At 41.3% G+C, this 21,549-nt stretch overlaps 1 protein-coding gene and 1 long non-coding RNA gene across 5 annotated transcripts in view; one reads left to right on the top strand and one right to left on the bottom strand.

Annotated features, from left to right (window-relative positions):
* The window catches only part of CCDC191 (coiled-coil domain containing 191), a 67,895-nt gene that overhangs the window by 36,933 nt on the left and 9,413 nt on the right, over positions 1–21,549 (top strand). For all 4 annotated transcript variants that reach the window (XM_014462701.2, XM_023760660.1, XM_023760658.1 and 1 more), the window contains 5 exons: positions 4,990–5,284; positions 11,731–12,188; positions 13,288–13,400; positions 15,348–15,430; positions 16,179–16,280. In XM_014462701.2, the coding sequence (XP_014318187.1) occupies positions 4,990–5,284; positions 11,731–12,188; positions 13,288–13,400; positions 15,348–15,430; positions 16,179–16,280 (1,051 nt within the window). The remainder of the gene's footprint in view (positions 1–4,989; positions 5,285–11,730; positions 12,189–13,287; positions 13,401–15,347; positions 15,431–16,178; positions 16,281–21,549) is intronic.
* LOC111827581 lies at positions 5,079–11,983 on the bottom strand. Its single transcript, XR_002831205.1, has 4 exons — positions 11,883–11,983; positions 7,974–8,008; positions 7,792–7,896; positions 5,079–5,146 (listed from the first exon to the last, which is right to left on the bottom strand). It is a non-coding gene; the product is annotated as an uncharacterized LOC111827581 (long non-coding RNA).

Here is a 21,549-nt window from a genome sequence, read left to right as displayed (position 1 = left end):
GGCACATACCCGGGGGGGAGGTGGCAGGAGCAGCTAACGGATGTTTCCTTCTCATGGATGTTTTCTAACTCTCTATCCCTCTCCCTTACTCTCTGTAAAAATCAATAAAATATATTTTTAAAAAAATATAAAAATACTAAATGGGGATTTCATAATGTGCCAATTTTTATTAAGATCTCAGAACTTTTTGTCTCATATCTGTGAATTATTTTCAGGTATCTCTTTCTAAATGTTCAGAATGGGTACTACTTTTTTGTTTTAATTCTATATGTTACAAAGCCATTACACACCTACTCATACTCACACACTTGCGTAGACACATGTACACAAACATTCCATTAAACACATTCGTAAGATGCTACCTTTTTTAAAAAAAATGGAAGAGAGAAAATATTTAACTTATAATAATTTTTTACTACAAAACTTTAGAGCAAAAATATCGTAGAGCAGGAAGGCACCTGAACACTTGTCTAATCCAGCCCCTCATTTTACAGATGGTAAAAGTAAGGCCCAGAGAGGGTAAATAATTCTCTCAAGGTCATGAAGTTAAGAGTAGCTTCTCCAGCCCTGACCCGTTTGGCTCAGTGGATAGAGCGTCGGCCTATGGACTCAAGGGTCCCGGGTTCGATTCCGGTTAAGGGCATGTACCTTAGTTGTGGGCACATCCCCAGTAGGGAGTGTGCAGGAGGCAGCTGAATCGATGTTTCTAACTCTCTATACCTCTCCCCTCCTCTCTGTAAAAAATCAATAAAAATATATTTAAGAAAAAGAGTAGCTTCTCCAGGACTAGATCCTGGTCTTTTTGATTCAGAGTCAGAGGCTTTTTTCTATACCACACAGCTCCATGTTAAGAAGCTTCCAGGTGATGCTTCCCTAAGACAACCATGATTTTTTCAACTATAGTGTAATTCACTTAAGGTGGTTGCAGATGAAAAATAAGAGAAGTAATTAACAAATGACAAGTCATGCTGAAATATGTGAGAAGAAAGGATCTATTAGACACAAACTGTACTTTGTGCTGCTTTCCTAAAAATCCCTGGCTCTGTGCATCTTGTTTTTTGTTCTAGAAATTGGTTTAGGATATTAAGGTGGGTGATTTTGCTCAAAGAAGGTTGGGATATTAAAGGTGGAGTAAAAAACTCAAAGGTAGCTGCTGCGAGCAGAAACCAAGAAATGTCAGTGGGATCGAGGGTGTCAGGTAGTCCCCACTTTCAGTCATTTGTGGAGTACCTCTGTTAACATGTTATATTGCCCTTCCCTCCATGCACTCCTGGGTGTCCAGAAACTGAACGGCATCTGAAGCTGATAAACCTCCTGAAATGTCTGTCAGGAGGACAGACTTGCATTGTCTGGCTCATGTTAAAGCTCCATAACAGAACTGTATTGTCTTCCACGTTTTCCCTGGGGGCTACCTGGTGCATTATTGAAAACATTAGCTTTTTCCATTCCCATTCCTGCTGAAGCTGCTCATCCCAAATGCAGCTGTTAGTGGCACTGCTGTTTTTATGTTCTGCATCAGATCTCGGCACACAAGCAGATCACTAGCATGTGGTTACTTATTTGTCATTTGTCATTTCCTTCTTTTTCTTTATTTTGTTTATATTTTTCTCATCACCATTTATCTCCCCCATATCTTCCTCCACCTCCACCTACCTCCTGCCCCACCCCCCATGGAATCACCACACCGGTGTCTGTGTTCATCAGCTCATTCCCTTTTTCCTCGTTTCCTTTTTAAAAATTCAAGACATTCTTTCGATACCTAGAAATGTCCTAAGATAATGTTATTACCTTACATGAGAATTTGTTCTACGTAGGACAGGCAGCATAGGGCTTTTTTTAAGGGTGACATCACTTAGAGGAGGAATCTGAAGCTTAGAAACTTTCAGTCACTTGCCCAGTGTTCTGACTTCCTGGTTCTATAATATGCACCAACCACTAGGTATCATTTGAGTTGTTGGTTCTAAGCATCATGGTTCAGATTTAAATTCCTCTTTAAACCTTTTATATTTTATATTCTTAGGTCTTTAGAGATGGCCTTTACCTGCATGCAGTTATATAATTGTGATGCTCAGTTTATATGCTCTTGCCACAAATTCCCTGATTTCATCTTGGCAGCATACTGGGACAGGATGTTTTCCATAGGGGAACTCTGTCTTTCATTCAGTGATTATCTGTAGCCTGTGTCTGAAACGATTTCTTTAGCTTAACATTCCTAAGCAAATCACATCTGGTTGAGCTTTTAAGTGATTTTTCACTTTCAGAAATATGTATGTTTTCTGTGTCATCTTTTTAAAAGTATAGAAATTGGCTGTCTGGAATATTGTCACTGCTGAAGTGAACTGCAAGGGCACAGGAGTAGACCCAGCCTTGTCTCTGGACCCCTGGCTGCTGTGTTTCCACCTTTCCACCTCGACCCACAAACACAGATATCTTAAATAGATCTTCACACCGCCTGCAAAACCATTATAGAGAAGGCTCTAAGCACTATAGTGAACATGCATTTTTGGTACCTATTTTCTTATTGTTTGAGTTTTTGTTATACTTCAAATATATTCTTCTTTTTGCCTTTTGATAGTGTCCAAATAATCTTTTCCCTGACACTCAAAATCTCAGTTTTGTTTTGGCTTGTTTATGCTGTAAAAACATGAAATTAACACTTCAGGTAAATTTCACACTCCTCCTTTCTGAGCGGATTGTTGTAAATCAAATTTCACATTAATCAGAGCAATGTACATTCTCCTGTGAAAATTGATGATTTTCACTTAATTATGTAAAGTTCTGTAGGGTTTTTGGAGCTTTGTTTTTCTTTGTGTGTTTTTTTAAATATATTTTTATTGATTTCAGAGAGAAAGGGAGAGGGAGAAAGAGATAGAAACATCAATGAGGAGAGAGAATCATGATCAGCTGCCTCCTGCACGCTCCGTACTGAGGAATGAGCCAGCAACCCCAGCATGTGCCCTGACCCGGAATTGAACCATGACCTCCTGGTTCATAGGTTGATGCTCCACCACTATGTCTCATGGGCCAGGTTGGAGCTTTGTTCTTACCTGTGTTGCTATCTTATTTATTATTCTTATGTCCTCTAAAATTTTTATTTCAAGGTTATTTCGTCTCAGATACTTTATTTCCATCAGAGTATAATAAAATACAAATACTTATTACCACCTATATTGTACTTTCATTACAAAATCTATCAATCACTAAGTATTTATTGAATACAATTCAATTATTTAATTCATTAGAAAGAAGCAATTAAATATAATGAAAAATGCTCTTTGCAGAGTTGCTATTAGTGTTTATCCTGCAATGCATCATTTCGATCAACTTTACTCTCATTAATTTGTTGTTTCATTCAACTCCTCTGACATAGGCTAAAGTCTGTGACTCTAAAGTAGTCTTTTTCAAACTAAGGGCTTTAACTCTTTAGTGGGTCCTGAAATCAAGCTCAAGATGAGCTATGTTTTTTTAAAAGAAATAGAACATATTAGAACAGAAATATCTGAGTGCGTCTCTGATAATAGGGTAAATATTGTTTGGTGAAACTTTTGTTTCAGTTATGTATAGTTTTGTTTCATACATGCACACATAAACTTGCATATTGAATCACAGTGTAACATTTTTTTCTTACTGTAGGTGGTGGTCAAAAAGATTTCAAAGTCACTTAAGTATTTAAGAACCGTAGAAAGGTTCTCCTGACACGTTGACTTAAGAACTTTATGATTTTTTTGTTATGACCCCCGAAAGTCCATGAGGAGAGTTAAACATTATGTTTATTTAACAGAAATGGATATGCATACAGTGTTATAGAGAACTTATTTGATTCCCCTTTACAAGATAAAATCAAGTAGGTAGCTATACAATATTAGGTTTTAAACTTCGAAGCTGACCCCTGATGCAACTAAGTTCCAAGCTCTATACCTCACTTCTTCGGGGACAGTAAGCATCCACTTACAGATGGAGCTCAGAAAACCCAGGCTTGAATTCTCAACAGCCGCTCCAAGGTGTCTCCTAATGGAGAGTCCCTTTGGGGAGGGCATGTAGCTGGTACTTCCTACCTCCACTCAGTCAGTTCCCCTAATGTTCATGAAGTTTCCAGGAGCTCTTCCTTAGGAAGAGAATGAACCTGAATCCCTACTAGCCTGGGAAGGAGCTCCATGAGAGCAGTGCCTGTCTTTGCCTTTCACACGTGTCTAGTGTTTAGCAATTATCTTCACAGGGCGGTCCTTCAATCATTTAGTTAAAGCAGGGGTCCTCAAACTACGGCCCGCGGGCCACATGCGGCCCGCCGAAAACATTTATCCGGCCCGGTGTTTTTGCCGCCGCTGCCTGTCCTGCTTAGCAGCCGACTCGTCCCGGGCCTGCAGTGCGCATGTGTGGAATGTCTGAGGGACAGTGAACTGGCCCCCTGTTTAAAAAGTTTGAGGACCTCTGAGTTAAAGGGTCTGTAAGTGAGTCCTTCTTTTCAGATAATCATTCCCTGGCCAAGAAAGTCCTCCCTTCCCAGATCTACCTTCTTAGTTTCATGTTGACACTTGTCTTATACTTAATTGTTGACAATTCACTAAAGTTTTGTTCCTTTCCCTTCCTCCCAAATTTCTGTCTTCCTTAGGTTTCCCAGATAGCTGGATATCTCCCTCATCTTTTAAAAAGTACTTACTTATATACCTATTATTTTTGCTCCTTCCCCTCCGAAAGCTCTCAGAAGCTATTTTATGGTAATCAAAAAATGTAATGTGTCTTTGTGACATGATAGAACAGTATAGTCACTCTTTCTTCTGAGGTAATGTCTTGAAGTGTCAATGCCTCCCATGAGCAGACCCTTTACACCAGGGAATTTTATAAACCAGTTCCTTTTAGCTTAAATGGAAGGATAAGGTGGAGCTAAGTGGAGCATTTCTGGGACTCCTCTGGACTTGTGTTTCATTTATATCACCAAGTAACAAGCTGTAAATGGCTTATCCTTTTTAATGGAAGTGCTTTGTTGCTTAGAAAACAACAACTGGCCGCTGAGTATAACAGGAAGCACGTTCTCCAGCACCACTTTACAGAATGGCAGCATTGGCATCACCGGAAGCAAGTTCTCCGCCACCACTTTACAGAATGGCAGCATTGGCATCGTGCAGAGATCCTAAAGAGAGAGCTGGCTCTAACCAAGGAGGAAACAAGGAAGAAAATGGGTGAGCTGTTGAAGGCAGCATCACTAGGAAAACTCAGTGCAGCTGGGTCAGTAGGCACCAGTCTGCTCAAGAAGGCAACAGCCACAGTGGAGCCACCTACAGGAGAGGTACTTTGCTTTTCTTTTGCTTAGTCTTCCTGCTTACTAATCACTTGCATTTGATCTTTGCACTTGGGTAGCTTGGGCTATGTTAGCCATTGTCAGGTTGCCTTGCCTAAGCTATCTAAAAGATGAGCTGCTGTAATGCACAAAGGTTAACTTTCAATCAGTGTTCATTTTTTTGAACTGTATCCTCTTTTTATAATCACACTAGAGGCCCGGTGCATGAAATTCCTGCACAGCAGGGAGGGGGGGAGGAGTCCCTCAGCCCGGCCTGCATCCTCTCCAATCTCGGACCTCTAGAACATCCCTCTTGCAATCCGGGACCGCTGGCTCCTAACCGCTCACCTGCCTGCCTGCCTGATCACCCCTAACCACTCTGCCTGCCAGCCTGATCACCCCTAACCATTCTGCCTACATGCCTGATCGCCCCTAACCGCCTTTGCCTGCCTGCCTGATCGCCCCTAACCGCTCTCCCCTGCTGGCCTGATAGCCCCTAACTGCCTCTGTCTTGGCCCCTACCACCGTGGCTTTGTCCGGAAGACGTCCGGAAGATGTCTGGTCTATCCAGTCTAATTAGCATATTACCCTTTTATTAGTATAGATATAAACTTTGATGTAGCTCAAGCTTAGGAGGGACATAATAGAGGGAATTTAAAACAACTAAGAGAAAGACTCCTTCAGGAACAGATAATATAAAGCATTGTTTACAACTCTTGAACTCCTCTTATTTGATCATACATTTTCTTCCTAAATGAGCCTTGTGACTTATAAGAGGGGAATGTTTATGTTTTTATTTTTCTAGTGAGAAAAATCATATTAATTGTAGCAATTTGGTAGGAGAAAATGACAGATGAAAAAGAAAAATAGCCTATAATTTCATTATTTGGAGATAACCACCAGTAACATGTTGAAGTAGAGCCATCTAGTCTTTTCTCTATTCAGGTATATCCAAAGTTTGCTCTTCAGTATTTTATTTAGCTTTAAATTTTTCTTCAGTCAAATAATTGAGAACATTAATCTGCCATAATACAGAAAAAGGAAGGCCATGTATTTTTCTTTTTAATAATAATATTTTTCTGCTTTTCTAAAAGATATCTTTTGCATTTTCATAATATAACATGAGAATTTTTTTAAGTCAGTAAGTCTTCAAAACAGTAGTTCTCAACTGAGCATATACTGTAGAATCAGACCACTAATTCAGAATCTCGGAGTGGAGCCCTTGTAGTTTTTTAAAGTTCCGCAGGTGAACCTGATGAATATTCACCCACGAGTTAAGTACTGCCATTATGTGCCATCATATTGTAATGGCTGCATGATATTCTACCATGAATTATAAGGTGGAATCTGTTTACTTCCTTCTCTATTACTGGACATTTAAGTTGTTTCCAGTTTGCCACAATTGCAAACAGAGCTTCAGTGAACATCCTTGTAGTTAAATCTTTGCACACGTCCATAATGCTTTACCTTGGATAATTACCTAACAATAGAATGCACATTTTATAGACTCTTACCAAGTTGCCCTTCCAGAAAGGTTGTACCGTAGGAAGGGCCTGTTTTCTTTTCTGATAACATATTTTAACATATTTTTCATTTTTACCAAGTTAACAGGTAAAATATTTTCATATTATTGCTTCAACATTTGCAAGTAGGTTTTTTTTTCTGTTGTTGTTGTTTTCAATCCTTATCCAAGGATATTTTTTTCCATTGGTTTTCAGACAGAGTGGAAGGGAAGGAAGAGGGGGAGGGAAACATCCATGTGAGAGAGACCTATGGATTGGTTGCCTCCCACACGCGCCTCCACCAGGGCCAGGGATCAAACCTGCAACTGAGGTACAAGGTATGTGCCCTTGACCAGGAATCGAACCCAAGACCCCCCAGTGCGTAGGCCAAAGCTCTAACCATTGAGTACCAGCCAGGGCTGCGGATTTTTAATTACTACTGAGGTTAAACATTTTTTACATTTCCCATTTACATATATATGTAGTACATGAAAATGGATATAGTAAGATAGATACATAGTGACTTGTCTTCATGCCCTTTTTTCTACTTGAGTATTTATCTTTTTCTTATTTATAGGAGCTCTTTATATTTTTAAGACCATTGATGCTTTTATTATTATGTTTTGCAATCTTTTTTTCATTCTGTCATTTGTCTTTTTGGTTTATTTATGGTGTTTTGTGCTATACACAGTTAAGTTTTTATAAAGGCAATCCTACCAGTTTTTTTCTTTCATAATTGCACTTGTATTTGAAAAGCCTTTCAAAGGAGGTGCTCTACCCGCCCACCTCCACCCCAGGCCCCTCCATCCTCCACATAATGCTGTTAAGTACTTGACTCAGATGTGTGAAATTGAAGTGGGCACTAGAGGGTCCCCAACCTTGTTTTTTACCCTGACTCCTGCTAGTAAGTAGTTAGTTTTCATTTAAGCTTAGTCTCTCAGCAAAGGGGATCATGAGGATGCTTATTGTGCCTTATGTAACATCCTGGTCTCTTCCCCTAGGCAGTTTACCTACCTTTATGTCAGTCAAAGGATTTTGTTTCCATTGAGACCCAGGAGAGTCTTCTATCTTGGGAAATAGCTGTGTGGAACCTTTTACCTTACGGAGTTCCACTGTTACCTTTCAATGAAAAAAAGGAAGTCAGCAGAAAGTATTTTTTTTCCTGTGTAAAGCAGAAAAATTACTAAAATACTTACATAATTTAGACTCAAGTAAAAGGGTCTCCAAATATCTGAAATCAAAATCAAAATAATTTATCAATAATTTATCTAGATTGTAAACAAAATTAGAGCAAAAATTAGAGAAAATAAAGGGCTATAATAGACTCTGCAAGTTACTAGATAAACTCTAATCATTTCCAGAGTGTAAAGTATAACATGAACAATCTATACTAATAAAAGGATAATATGCTAATTAGACTGGATAGATGGGACGTCTTCCAGCCATCTTTCTGGACAAAGCCACGGTGGCAGGGGCTGAGGCAGAAGTGGTTAGGAGCGATCAGGCAGGCAGGCAGAGTGGTTAGGGGTGATCGGGCTGGCTAGGGAGCAGTTAGGGGCATCAGGCAGAGGCAGTTAGGGGTGATCAGGCAGGCAGGCAGGCAGAGAGGTTGGAGTGATCAGGCAGGCAGGCAGAGGGGTTGGGGTGATCAGGCAGGCAGGCAGAGGGGTTAGGGATAATCAGGCAGGCAGGCAGGCAGAGTGGTTAAGGGCAATCAGGCAGGCAGAGTGGTTAGGAGCGATTAAGCAGGCAGGCAGGTGAGTGGTTAGGAGCCAGCGGTCCTGTATTGCAAGAGGAATGTCCAACTGCCGGCAGTCAGACATCCCCCAAGGGGCCCTGGATTGGAGAGGGTACAGGCCAGGCTGAGGGACCTTCCCCCCCCACTCCATGCATGAATTTCGTGTACCAGGTCTCTAGTGAAAATATAAAATCTTTAGTTAGATGCGCATTAATTATACAATCATATGAACTCAAGTTCCATAAACACATATATTATACCTTGAAATTTTTCAGAATTATCAGTTAGCTAATAATAATAGGTGATTTTCTCTGATTAAGCCAGATTGTTCAGTTCTGTTCTATTAAGTACAATCTGTACCAGTAAGCTTTTCTCTCTTTCTCTAATTTCACCTTAAAGAGTTACTATGATCCAAAAGAAATCTTGTTGCTGTACTCAAGGCTTTTACAGCCTTGCTGGGTTAATAATATGTCATTACCACAAAGTTTAAAAGGGCCTAAAACATGTACCCCGCTTGATGCTAAATTACTTAAGCAGGTGTTTTCATGAATAAATGTCCACTGACATTTCTGAAATAGAAGGTCATTTTAAAAAGTATTTAACATGTCAGAGTTTTCACATACCACATCTTTCACTTCAGCTGAATATAAAGAAAATATTTCCATCATCATGAAAAATATCTTTGAGTATCCAAGTTTGGCACCCTGTTAGCACTAGAGGTTTCTAAGATATGTAAGATAGTTCACAGTATTTTTATCCTTATACCACTGCAGATGGCAAAATCAAAAACTGGTTAGACATTAGACCATGGCATCAAACCATTCTAGAAAAGACATTTTTAACTATGACATTATTTTGGCTAGAATAAATTTTTCTGATTAAAAATTCTGTTTTCTTTCCTTCTGTATAGAACTTGTAATTGTGATACCTCAGTCTATTAAATGATAAATGAGATATAAATGATAAATCTTTGAAAACCATTAAGCCATGTGCTAATACAAAAAATTATTAGGTAACATTATTCTTATGTAACACAGATATTTGTCCATTGATCCTGGGTGTGCCAATATTTCCCACAAATAGATTGTTTTAGAATAACTAGAGACTAAACTTTAATCCAGGCCTTAATCCTAATATATAACAACCCTGGGTCCATCACATCCACAACGACTGGGAGGCTCGACCAACTGGAAGCGCTGACTGCTATGGCTGCAGGCACAGTGACCCAGCACTCACTGCTAAGGGGGCTGCGAATCAGGCCCAGAGAGAGGCCTGAAGAGAGAAGCGGGGGTCTAATCCGTAGCCTCTGTGGCAGCTGTTGATCAGCACTTGCCTCTCTCTTTAGCTCTGGGCCTGGTCAGCAGCTGTGCCTCCATTTCTCTCCAGGCCTCCACCGGGGCTGCTGATCAGCCCTGCCTTTTTGATCAGGCCCCGTTGATAGGCCCAGAGACGCTGACTAGCATAGAAACCAACCAATCAGAACCAAATTGGCTGGCAGAGGAGGGCAGTTGGGGGTGAGATCAGGCCTGCAGAGGAGGGCAGTTAGCGGTGATCAGGCAGGCAGAGGCAGTTAGGGGCGATCAGGCCGGCAGGGGAGGGCAGTTGGGGGCGAGATCAGGCTGGCAGAGGAGGGCAGTTGGGGGCGATCAGGCCGGCAGGGGAGAGCAGTTGGGGGCAAGATCAGGCTGGCAGGGCAGGGCCGTTGTGGGCGACATCAGGATGGCAGGGGAGGGCAGTTGGGGGCAAGATCAGGCCAGCAGGGGAGGGCAGTTGGGGGCAACCATGCCGCAGGGGAGCACAGTTGGGGGTGGGGGTCAGGCCTGCAGGGGAGGGCAGTTGGGGGCAAGATCAGGCCAGCAGGGGAGGTTAATTGGGGGTGAGATCAGGCTGGCAGGGGAGGGCAGTTGGGGGCGATATCAGGCTGGCAGGGGAGGGCACTTGGGGGTGAGATCAGGTTGGCAGGAGAGGGCAGTTGGGGGCGACCAGGCTGGCAGGGAGGGCACTTGGGGGTGAGATCAGGTTGGCAGGAGAGGGCAGTTGGGGCGATCGGCCCGGCAGGGGAGCAGTTAGGTGTTAATCAGGCTGGCAGGGGAGCGGTTAGGGGGTGATCAGCCTGGCAGGCAGAAGTGGTTAGGGGCAATCAGACAGGCAGGCAGGTGAATGGTTAGGAGCCAGCAATCCCGGATTGTGAGAGGGATGTCCAACTGCTGGTTTAGGCCCGATCCCACAGGCAGTTGGACATCCCCCGAGGGGTCCCAGATTGGAGAGGGTGCAGACTGGGCTGAGGGACACCTCCCCCAGTGCACAAATTTCGTGCACTGGGCCTCTAGCCTGAAAACAAATACCCTGTGATTAATTTACTAGTGGCAAGAGAAGCCTTGAAATAACTATTATTAAAGAGCTATTTTAATGAGTATTATTGACTAGAGTCCCAGTGCACGAATTCGTGCATGGGTGGGGTCTGGCCAGCCCACCCCGATGGGGGCCGATTGGGCCGGGCCAGTGGGGGAGGGGATGAGGGAGGTTGGCCGGCCAGTCCCGATCGGGGTTGGGGGGCCAATAGGGGGCCAGGCCAGCCAGGGGGAGGGGCCACAGGATGTTGGGGGGCCTATTGGGGCCCCGATCGGGCCAGTTGGCCACTACAGTGCATGTCATAGCAACCAGTCATTCCAGTCATTCCATCGTTCTGGTTGCTGGGCTATTATATATATAGATTTATAAAGGTATTCTTTAGTTTTCAAATATTCTTGAGAAAAACTATATCCTTTGCCACAAAATTTTCAATTTTCTGCAAAATTCAGTTAATTCATGCAGATTAAAATTCCTGTGATATATATCTGGAGTAATCTTGTCTAATTTACAAATGAACTATCCAAATTAGACATGTATGAGAGCACACTTTTCTGATTACAAACGTTCTGGCCCATGTCAGTGGTTTGTACAGCTGTAGCTATTCTCTCCCTCCCTCTCCCCCCCCCCCCGCCCCGCCCCCACACACACAGTTTTCCTGGCCAGCAGCATTGCACATTCTAAGAGTGGCTCCCAGGGTGAAGACTGATGGCCTGTGAGATAGCCAGGCCAGGCACACAGGCACCTCGGTCTGGGGTGCGGGGTGGTTGTGCCATTGAACAGAACTATGCTGACTGGCTGAAGTTGGATTTCAGCAGCACAGTCTTTCAAACAGCTGTGCTCTGTAACCTTTTTTTCTCTCTCAGGTGACTGCCGGCCCCCTTTTGCGGGAAAAGCCTCACTCAGAGAGCAGTGATTGCATGCCTAGCCCCCACCTGGGAAGACCAACAAAGAGCACCTTGCAAGTTCCCCTCCAGAATGTCCCTCTGAACACCTCTGACAATAAGCCGAACAAGACCTTGGATGTTGAGGCCTCCCAGCAGCCTGACAGCGACAAGAAGCTCAGAACCACCAGCCAGAAAGCAAAGCCCATTTGCATGGGCCGTTTCCACAATCGCCATGTCTTCCAGCAGCAGCTGATTGAGAAGCAAAAGAAGAAACTTCAGGAACAGCACAAAACAATTCTGGAGCTGAAGGAAAGCCAGAGGCTGGCGCAGGCTCGGTGGGCAGCAGAGCGCGATGCAGCCCTCATGGACACACAGAGCCACCTGCTGTCAAACCCCAGAGAAGAAGAACCTGAAAGAACCTGCCAGGTGCTTTCAAAGTATGTCCATTGCATCAGAACACTCTCTGGACTCATTATTTGGAATTTTTCACTTTGTGGTAGATGGGCTCCTGAACTCTACCTGGCTTCCAGGCTCCGTGATCTCTGCTTTCCTTTTGTTGTGCACTCAGACCAAATAGGCCCATGCATTGTGATGGGTACATGGCAGATACAAATAGGTCTTTAAGGCAAGCGACTGCCTAGAACAGTGGTTCTCAACCTTCCTAATACCACGACCCTTTAATACAGTTTCTCATGTTGTGGTGACCCCCAACCATAAAATTATTTTCGTTGCTACTTCATAACTGCAATTTTGCTACTGTTATGAATCATCATGTAAATATCTGATATGCAGGATGTATTTTCATTGTTACAAATTGAACATAATTAAAGCATAGTGATTAATCATAAAAACAATATGTAATTATATATGTGTTTTCCGATGGTCTTAGGCGACCCCTGTGAAAGGGTCGTTCGACCCCCAAAGGGGTCGCGACCCACAGGCTGAGAACCGCTGGCCTAGAAGGATCCACTTATACATTCCCATTGGTATTGCAGCTGCCTTTGTCTAGGAGCTCTGTTATAACAATAAAAGAGAAAAATACCTACTTGCTTTAGCTTGACCTACGGTTTTCTGATCATGTTAAGTGCTGAGAAGTCAGGTCAGACAATATCGGGTCCAAATGGAGCAGTCCCTCCGGATGGTCAGTTATCTAGCTTAAATTTATAGTTGTTTTGGATAAAAGTAAATATTTTTGAGCCTGAAATAAGAGTCCAAATTTCTTAAAAGCCATTTAGGATGGTTTCAGAGGTGCTTGAGATATACTCAATATGTGTGACAAATGGTAGGATAAGTGGGTGACACTATTGATTTGAAGTACTGGGGTGAGAGTGGGAGTGCTTCACACACTGGAGGTGCAGGCCAGTCACTCAACCTTTCCCTGCCTTATTACACCAATTTATCCAGTGGGTGTAATAATGCGTGGTTATCTCAGAGAGAAAGGATTAAAGTTTTTAAAATTTTTGAGTTCCTCAGGTGCAAGGGCTTTGAACAACGCTGGTTATTGGTCTGAATTCTTTTTTTTTTTTCCTTCTCCAGTTCTCCTGTTGCTTCCCCTGGGACTGAAGGTAGTAGAAGCAACTCCCAAAATTATCTTTCTGGACCCAGAAGGAACCCAAGGAAGCTGATGGCACCCCATCCCATACTTAAAGGCAGGGCTGTCTTGGTTTGGCCTTGGTGGTGGTTATCTTCCCTGGAGGAGTAGAGTGTGCTGGGATTGAATTCAGGCCACTCTTGGGTTTTGAGCTTGGCAGAACCTGGTCAGTCTAAGGTGGGTAGACATGTGAGAAGTGGAATACACCAGAGCGCTCCACAACTTTTCTCCTGCCTCTTCTGCCAAACTTTGGGCCTTTCCAGCCAATAAAAAAAAATTGCTGAGAGGTGTATCATTTTCCTCTAATTTGAGATTTATATTGTGATTTTTAAAAAATGGGACACATACACAAATGAGAAAACCCTGAGTAGCTGCCTAGAATAAACATTGATCAAGATCACCTATCATTATATTTTGTTAACATTAAAATTTATAGCAATTTATGTTAAGGGTTCTGTCACTTTAATCCTCTAGTTAGTACATCATTTTATAATGAGTTGTGCCTTGATGATAGGCTTTTAGTAATGAAATCTGTAAACCACACATTTTAATTTAATAGGATTGTTGATAACATAGACATCGTTATTTAAACCAAACAATACTGTTGGAAGAGAAGCATTCCTTAGAACCCAGCAATGAATCTGCTAATTGTTTTCACTGTATACTTAGTCAACCATTGTACATGTGTTTGTATGTGTGGTAGGCACTTTGACAATTAGATTGTGTTTTATAAATCTGAGTTTTCACCTGTGGCAAGATTGCTGCCCTAACCAAAACTGAGGTCATCTGAAGGACACTGTGCCTGAAGTTCCTTCCTGTAATGAAGAAATTAGCAGTCTTTGCATTGACTGCTAGGACAGCAGTTTATGCCATCTATGTCCACTGAGGATAATTTAAAAATGCCCACTTATTACTTTTTTTATTATTTGATCAACAAGTTAGCACCTCAGGCTACCTTGCAAGTAGTCTTTAATGACTATCTAGCTCCAGAAAAGATGGGAAGGGACATATTACCAGGGGCTCCACTTCTCAGGGTTCTGTCACTTTAATCCTCTAGTCTGCTTCTGCCTCCTTAAAGACATCCTCACTCCTGCCATCTGTGGCACCCCACTATTCTTTTCCAGCAAAGCAGACACTTAATATCTGTAAGACAGCCTGGTGAGTGTTTTGCTTATTAATTCTTAAAACTTGGACTTAAATGTTCTTCCTCTATAATATGACACAAGGAACCAAAAGTAACCATTGGCTGACTTGGGTGAGCAGAACTTGGTACTCCTCCCACCCATGCTCCACTTCCTGTGAAAGTCCTGGCTGATGACAGTCACATTATCAGGCCATCTTGCACATTTGCTTCTTTTGGATTGATATTTAATAGACTGTCAAGAACAGGAGTCTGACACTCAAATCCGTTCAGATGCCAGCTCTCCAAATGCTTAGTACAGTTCCATTTCCTGCCCATCTGGATATCCAGGCCTTAAAACTAGATTAAAATGTATTCATTGTGACCCTGAACTTTAGTTTGTGGTGGTTGTTGTTACATATGCAGATGTATCATGACTTGGGAAAAATTAGTGGATTCAATGGGAGTAATTCTATTCTCAAAGTATTTGTTAAGTATAATTAACATCTTCTACATTCATTAAAGGAATTATCAAATTAAAATTATGGTTTCTCAGTTTCATATACTAAAAGTATCATCAAGGCACATTATCTAATTTAAACCAGTAAACATTATTCTAATAGAAATGTAAGTAAAAACATAATCTGCAAATTGCTCATCATTGTTGAGGATGAGATCATAGGTCTTTAACTTACAGGGGATATACATACATACCTATAGTTTATATATTTGTATTTTATAGAAATTTTATACATATATTTCTGAGCTTGTGAACACTCAACTTAAAAGAAAACCTTAATAACACCAAATTTTACTGTAAAATGGAGACATGTGTTTTTCAGTGTTCCTTATATTTTTTATATTGGAACTCTTACTATTTTCTAGCCATGGAAGAGAGAGCAGCTCAGCGAGCTGAACGTAGGCGGATCTTGGCAGAGAAGAAACAAAAACAAGAAGAGGAAAAATTGGTAATAAATCAAGAATGCAAACTGAGGCACAAGAAAGGACTTGTATAAGTGTTTATTTAAAAAAAAAGTTAAGCCTAGCTTGTTTAAGCCTATTGAGACAATAGAATTATACCAACTTTGGAAATGGCTTTTGGCCTACTGGCCTGAACTCTGTAACAATTTTAGGAAAATAAAAGGGAAAACATCAACATCATTTGTGTAGCAGGAATGTTACAGACGTCGATGAGAACTAGCACATTGGAAGATTGACAGATAACCAAGACTATGTTATAGGTAGATGTCCAACCTGACAAGTTTGCAAAGATAGAGAGTTCTTATCTTTCGAAGTTTTGACCTGGACTTCAGAAGTAAATGTTGTACCTACTAAGAAAAAATAGATACTACTAACAGTTTTGAGGGTCTTTTAAATGAAATGAAAGAACAAATTTTCCCACATTATATATAGTTTGGACTTAGTATGTCACAGATGAAAAGAAGAACTAGAAAGTAATCGTTTTTATGATAAAAAGTTAATGGTCTTATTCATGCTTAGTCTCATCTTCCCAAGGAGAAGAGTATTCTTTGGAGAAACTTTCAAGTTACACAACTGACCACCTGTTGGTTGGGTTTCTACTTTTATCACAAAGTGCAAGCTTCTTCCAGAGACGGGGTGGACACTTTGGTAGATACTTCTCTCAATCTCAACTTAAGGATCATATTTCCGTACAAATCAAGGGTGCTGATTTTTACAAATTCTAATCTTGATCAGGCCCAGTTAAAGGCCCAAGAGGAGGAGCGGCAGAAGAGGGAGGCAGAAGAAAAGGAGGCTCAACTGGAGAAAAAACGAGAAGAGAAGAGACTGAAGAAAATGGTTAGTAGTGTCTGTCTGGTCAATTGTGTGACCCTGTGCACTTTCCCCACCTCAGACCTTCTGTTTAGAACACTCTTTTCCCACCTGCACCCTTTTTCTCTATTTAGTGAAAGTCTACTCTTCTTTACGTTTTAGCTCAATATGACTTCTTCCAGATTAGTCTTGCCCCACCGTCCTCTTCACCCAAGGTTAAGTTAGGTCACTCTCTGTGGACTCTGAGTATATTTCCTTCAAAGCATTACTAGGGCTTTAATTATGCATCTATTCCATGGTTGTTTTATTCGTATCTGCATCTCCTAGGCTATAATCTCCATAAGAGTAGAAGGAGCAGTCTGAAGTTGCTCACTATTGTATTGGCTAGCAGTGTACTGAGCATATAGTAGAACTCAGCAAATGAGTTGAATGAGTGCATAAATAAACAAACAAATGAACAAATGGAAGAAAATACATGGAGAAAAAAATAAGAGATAAAACTTTTTTTTTCAAGGTCATTAAATTCTAGTTGGAAACATATGTCCTTAAAATACATACCTATCAAAGATGGTATAGTAATGGTATAGTATAGCATATGCTGTTTTGTGCCTCCCAGACCAAAAGAGATCAAGAGAGTTGTGCAGGCAAGATCCATGAAGATTTGGGAGAAATTAGAGGCATTTTCAGAGGAAAGAGATTTGAATTGGAAATTATATTAGGGTTCTCCAGAAAAAGATAAATATATATATATATATATATATATATATATATAGAGAGAGAGAGAGAGAGAGAGAGAGAGAGATACTAGAGGCCAGGTGCACAAAATTTGTGCACAAGAGGGGGTTCCCCCTCAGGCCAGCCTGCACCCTCTCCAATCCAGGACCCCTTGGGTGATGTCCGACTGCCAGTTTACTGCCAGTTTAGGCCCAATCTCGGGTCTAAACTGGCAGTCGGACATTTCTCTCACAATCCTGGACCACTGGCTCCTAATAGCTCACCTGCCTGCCTGCCTGGTCGCCCCTAACTTCACCCCCCCCCCTGCTGGCATGATCGCCCCTAACTGACCCCGCTGCTGGCTAGGTCACCCCCAACTTCCCCTTCCCTGCCAGCGGGTCACTCCTAACTGCCCCCCCTTGCCAGCCTGCTCACTCCTTACTGCCCCCTGCTGGCCTGGTTGCCTCCAACTGCCCCCCCTCACTGGCCTAGTTGCCCCACACTGCCCCCCCTGCCAGCCTGGTCACCCCCAACTGGTTGCCCCATGCAGCTTGCTGTTCAGTTGTTTGGTCGTCCTTCACTAACCCCCTGCCAGCCTGATCACCCCATGCAGCCTGCTTGTTCAGTCATTTGGTCGTCTCTCACTAACGCCCCTGCTGGCCTGGTTGCCCCACACAGCCTGCTTGTTCAGTCATTTGGTCGTCCCTCACTAACCCCCCAGCTGGCCTGGCATAGGCAGCCATCTTGTGAGAGCGTGAGGGTTAATTTGCATATTACATCTTTATTATATAGGAGATATATATACATACACATGCACACACACACACATACACACACACACACAGAGCTCAAGCAGGCAGGAAGCAAAGCGGCAAATTCCTTCTTCTACCTTATTGTCCTATTCAGGCTCATAAAGGATTGGGTGATGCCCACACATATTAGGGAGGTCAATCTGAGTCCATGGATTCAAATATTAATATCAGCCAAAAACACCCTCACAGACACACCCAGAAATAATCTTAGTCTGGGCACCCTGTGGCACAGGCAAGTTGACACATAAAATTAACCATCACAAGTTCACCCCATTGTCAACTTGTTATCCATACACATATGAAACCAACATAATCTTCAAATAAGGTAATAACAACATCATAATTCTGCCTAACATGATACAACTATCCCACATACAATCAGAAATGCTCTAACCTCTGCCCCAGATGATGAGGTAAAGTCTTTGAGTGATGTTTATTCTTCTCCTTGATATCCCATAACTTAAATACTATAATGTAAAATGAATAATACTTAAATACCGTGATATAAAGCCAATACATCATATGTTATGTAATAAGAGAATAAGAAAGGCAAAAAAACAAAGATACATATACAGATAAATATATTCATAGCAAAATAAGAAATGGATACTCATGACAATTACAGTCTTCATTTATGTAACTGGCCAAGTGGGTGTAGCTAGTATTTATAACTTATGTTCTTCTACTACCCACTCTTCTCTTTGCCTTCAGCAAGCACCTCTCCTAATCACAGTTTTTTACCTGGTGAGGTGACCCAAACCTTTATTCCTGAGTAGCCCAGTGTGGATTGGGTTGTTGTTGTTTTCTTTTGACCTTAACCCCAGGGCATAGTAATGCTAAGATATACTCTAAGGGGCTTCCTGTATTCCAGAAATACTCTTCCTTACCTCCACTGTGGAATAGTATACTCTCCAGTTTCGCTTAGTAGTCAGGTTTATTCACCCCAGTCAGCACTTCCTTCTTTGCCCGTTGATTTAGAGTCATAAGGAGCCCAATATGATTGGGTGGCATTCTTAACTTCCAGTTTAGTGGAATCATTGTTATGTCTCCTGATAGAAGCATTCCCCCATTTGAAACCAAGACCTCTAGACTAACAGAACATAAAGTCGTGGGCAAAGGAAGAAAAAAATTTGCTAGTGGGTCACTGGAGGTAATCATGAGTGGTGCCAATTCCACTTCCACCTCTTGATTCCTGGAGCCTGTGAATCCTGGCTATGAGGGGAACGGTGCCATATATTGGATGCTGACTCAGAGCATATATAGCCCTCTGGAGAACCTTACCATAGACCTGCAAGGTATTGCCACCTCACTGGAACTGCAACTAAGTCTTCACAAGATCATGCCAGCCCTGCACCCACCAATTTGATTCAAAGAACATGGCCAGGGTTTCGGGCACTATACCCAGCAGGGGTGTACAGGAGGTACCCAATTGATGTTTCACTCTCACATCAATGTTTCTCTCCCTCTTCCTTACTCTTTCTCTCTAAAATCAATTTAAAAACATATTTACAAGAGACCATGCCACCATTCTGTCAAGCCAGCTTCTGCAGGATGGTAGAGCACGTAAGTTCCATGTGTATAGGCCCATTGCCACACTTCTTTTGTTGTAAAGTGAGCTCCATGATTAGAAGCCATGCCATGTGGAATACAATGATGGTGGATAAGCGTTCTGTAAGTCCACAAATGAGACCTTGTAAGTCCATGGGTAGTAGTTTGGGGCAAAAGCATTGTGTAGAGGAAAGGCAAATCCATATTCAGAGTGTCTATTCCAGTAAAAACAAAACTCTGCTCCTTCTGTGATGGAAACAGTCTGATATAATCAACCTGCCATCTGATAGCTGGCTGGTCAACCCAGAAAATGGTGCCATTTTGACGACTCAGTGTTAGTCTCTGCTGCTGGCTGATTGGGCAATCAGCAGTGGCCATAGCCAGTCAGCCTTGGGGAATGGAAGTCTGCATTGCTGAGCCCTTGTATAGCCTCCATCCCTGCCACCATGGCCGCTTTGTTTATGAGCCCATTGGGTAATGGTAGGAGTGGCTGGGAAAAGAGGCTGGCTGAGTATCCACAGAATGGTTCAGCTTGTCCATGGAGCAAAAGGCATGTACTATAATTCATCCCTTGCTAAGACAGCCTAAGAAATCTCTATAAACAGCCCAGTTACCTCCCTTAAAAATTACATAAGGGTTCTGAAGTAGCATTTCCCAACATGTGTTCCATGTAATTTTAGTGGTTTCTAATATTAAGTTGTTTTGAATTACCCTTATACCTCTGTCAAAAATCAATTGACTGTATTTATGTGGGTCTATTTCTGGGCTCTCTGTTCTGTTCTGTTGATCTTTATGTATATTTCTTTAACAGTACCACACTGTCTTTGATTGCTGTAGCTTTACAGTAAATCTTGAATATATTAAATGTGATTCTCCTCTTTATTCTTTTATAGTGTTTTGGCTATTCTAGTTCTTTTGCCATTTGATATAAATTTTAGACTAATCTTGTTGATATGTATAAAAACTCTTGCTAAAATTTTGATCATATTGAATTATAGATCAAATTGGAAGAATAGACATCCTAACAACATTGAGTCTTTATTTAGATTTTTTACTTATTTCATGAGTATTTTTATTTCTTTCCACAGATCTTATATATTTTTTGTTAGATTTTTACCTAAGTATTTCTTTTTGTGGTACTATTGTAAATAGTGTCTTTTAAAATTTCAGATTTTATTTATTCATTGCTAGCATGTAGGAACAAAATTTATTTTTATATGTTGACCTTGTATTCTGCAACTTTACTAGGAGGTTTTTGTGGATTTTTTGGAATTTTATATATAGGCAACCATGTTGTCTGCTAATAAAGACACTTTCATTTCTTCCTTTCCAATATGTATGATTTTTATTTATTTTTCTTGCCTTATTGCACTAGGTAGGTATTGCTGTGCAAGGCTGAGTAAGAGTAGAGAGAGGAGACATCCTTGCCTTGCAGTCTCTCACCATTATTGTCATATATTTCATGTATTTTATATATTTCATATATATGCCCAATACCTTGCTATTTTTATTGCTTTAAATAGTTATATTTTAGTGTGATTAAAAATAAGCTGAAGATTATGTTTTACCTTTATTTCTTCCATTTCTGATGCTCTTTATTTCTTTGTGTAGATCTAAGTTTTTAACCTATATCTTATTCCTTCTGCCTGAAGAACTTCCTTTAACATTTCATGTAGTGTAAGTCTGTCAGTAGTGAATTCCCTTTTATTTTTGTTCATCTGAGAACGTCTTTATTTCTCCTTCATTTTTTTGAGGGGTATTTTTGCTGGATATAGAATTCTGGGTTCACAGTTTTTTCTTTTAACACTTTAAAGATGTTAGTTCAGAGACAGGGATACCCACTCTCACCACTCCTGTTCAACATAGTCCTGGAAGTATTAGCCATTGCAATTAGACAAGAAGAAGAAATAAAAGGCATCCAAATTGGAAAAGAGGAAGTAAAACTGTCCTTATTTGCAGATGACATGATATTATACATACAAAACCCTAGAGACTCCATCAAAAAACTACTAGACTTAATACATGAATTTGGAAATGTAGCAGGATACAAAATTAACCCCAAGAAATCTGAGGCATTTCTATACACCAATAGTGAACTTGCAGAAAGAGAGATTATAAAACAATCCCATTTACCATCGCACCAAAAAAATTAAGATACCTAGGAATAAACTTAACTAAAGAGGTAAAAGACTCTACTCAGAAAACTACAGGACGTTGAAAAA

The sequence above is a fragment of the Myotis lucifugus genome, unplaced genomic scaffold, assembly GCF_000147115.1.
Source record: "Myotis lucifugus unplaced genomic scaffold, Myoluc2.0 scaffold_188, whole genome shotgun sequence".
NCBI lineage: Eukaryota > Metazoa > Chordata > Mammalia > Chiroptera > Vespertilionidae > Myotis > Myotis lucifugus.
This window is presented reverse-complemented; position numbering and strand designations above follow the sequence as displayed.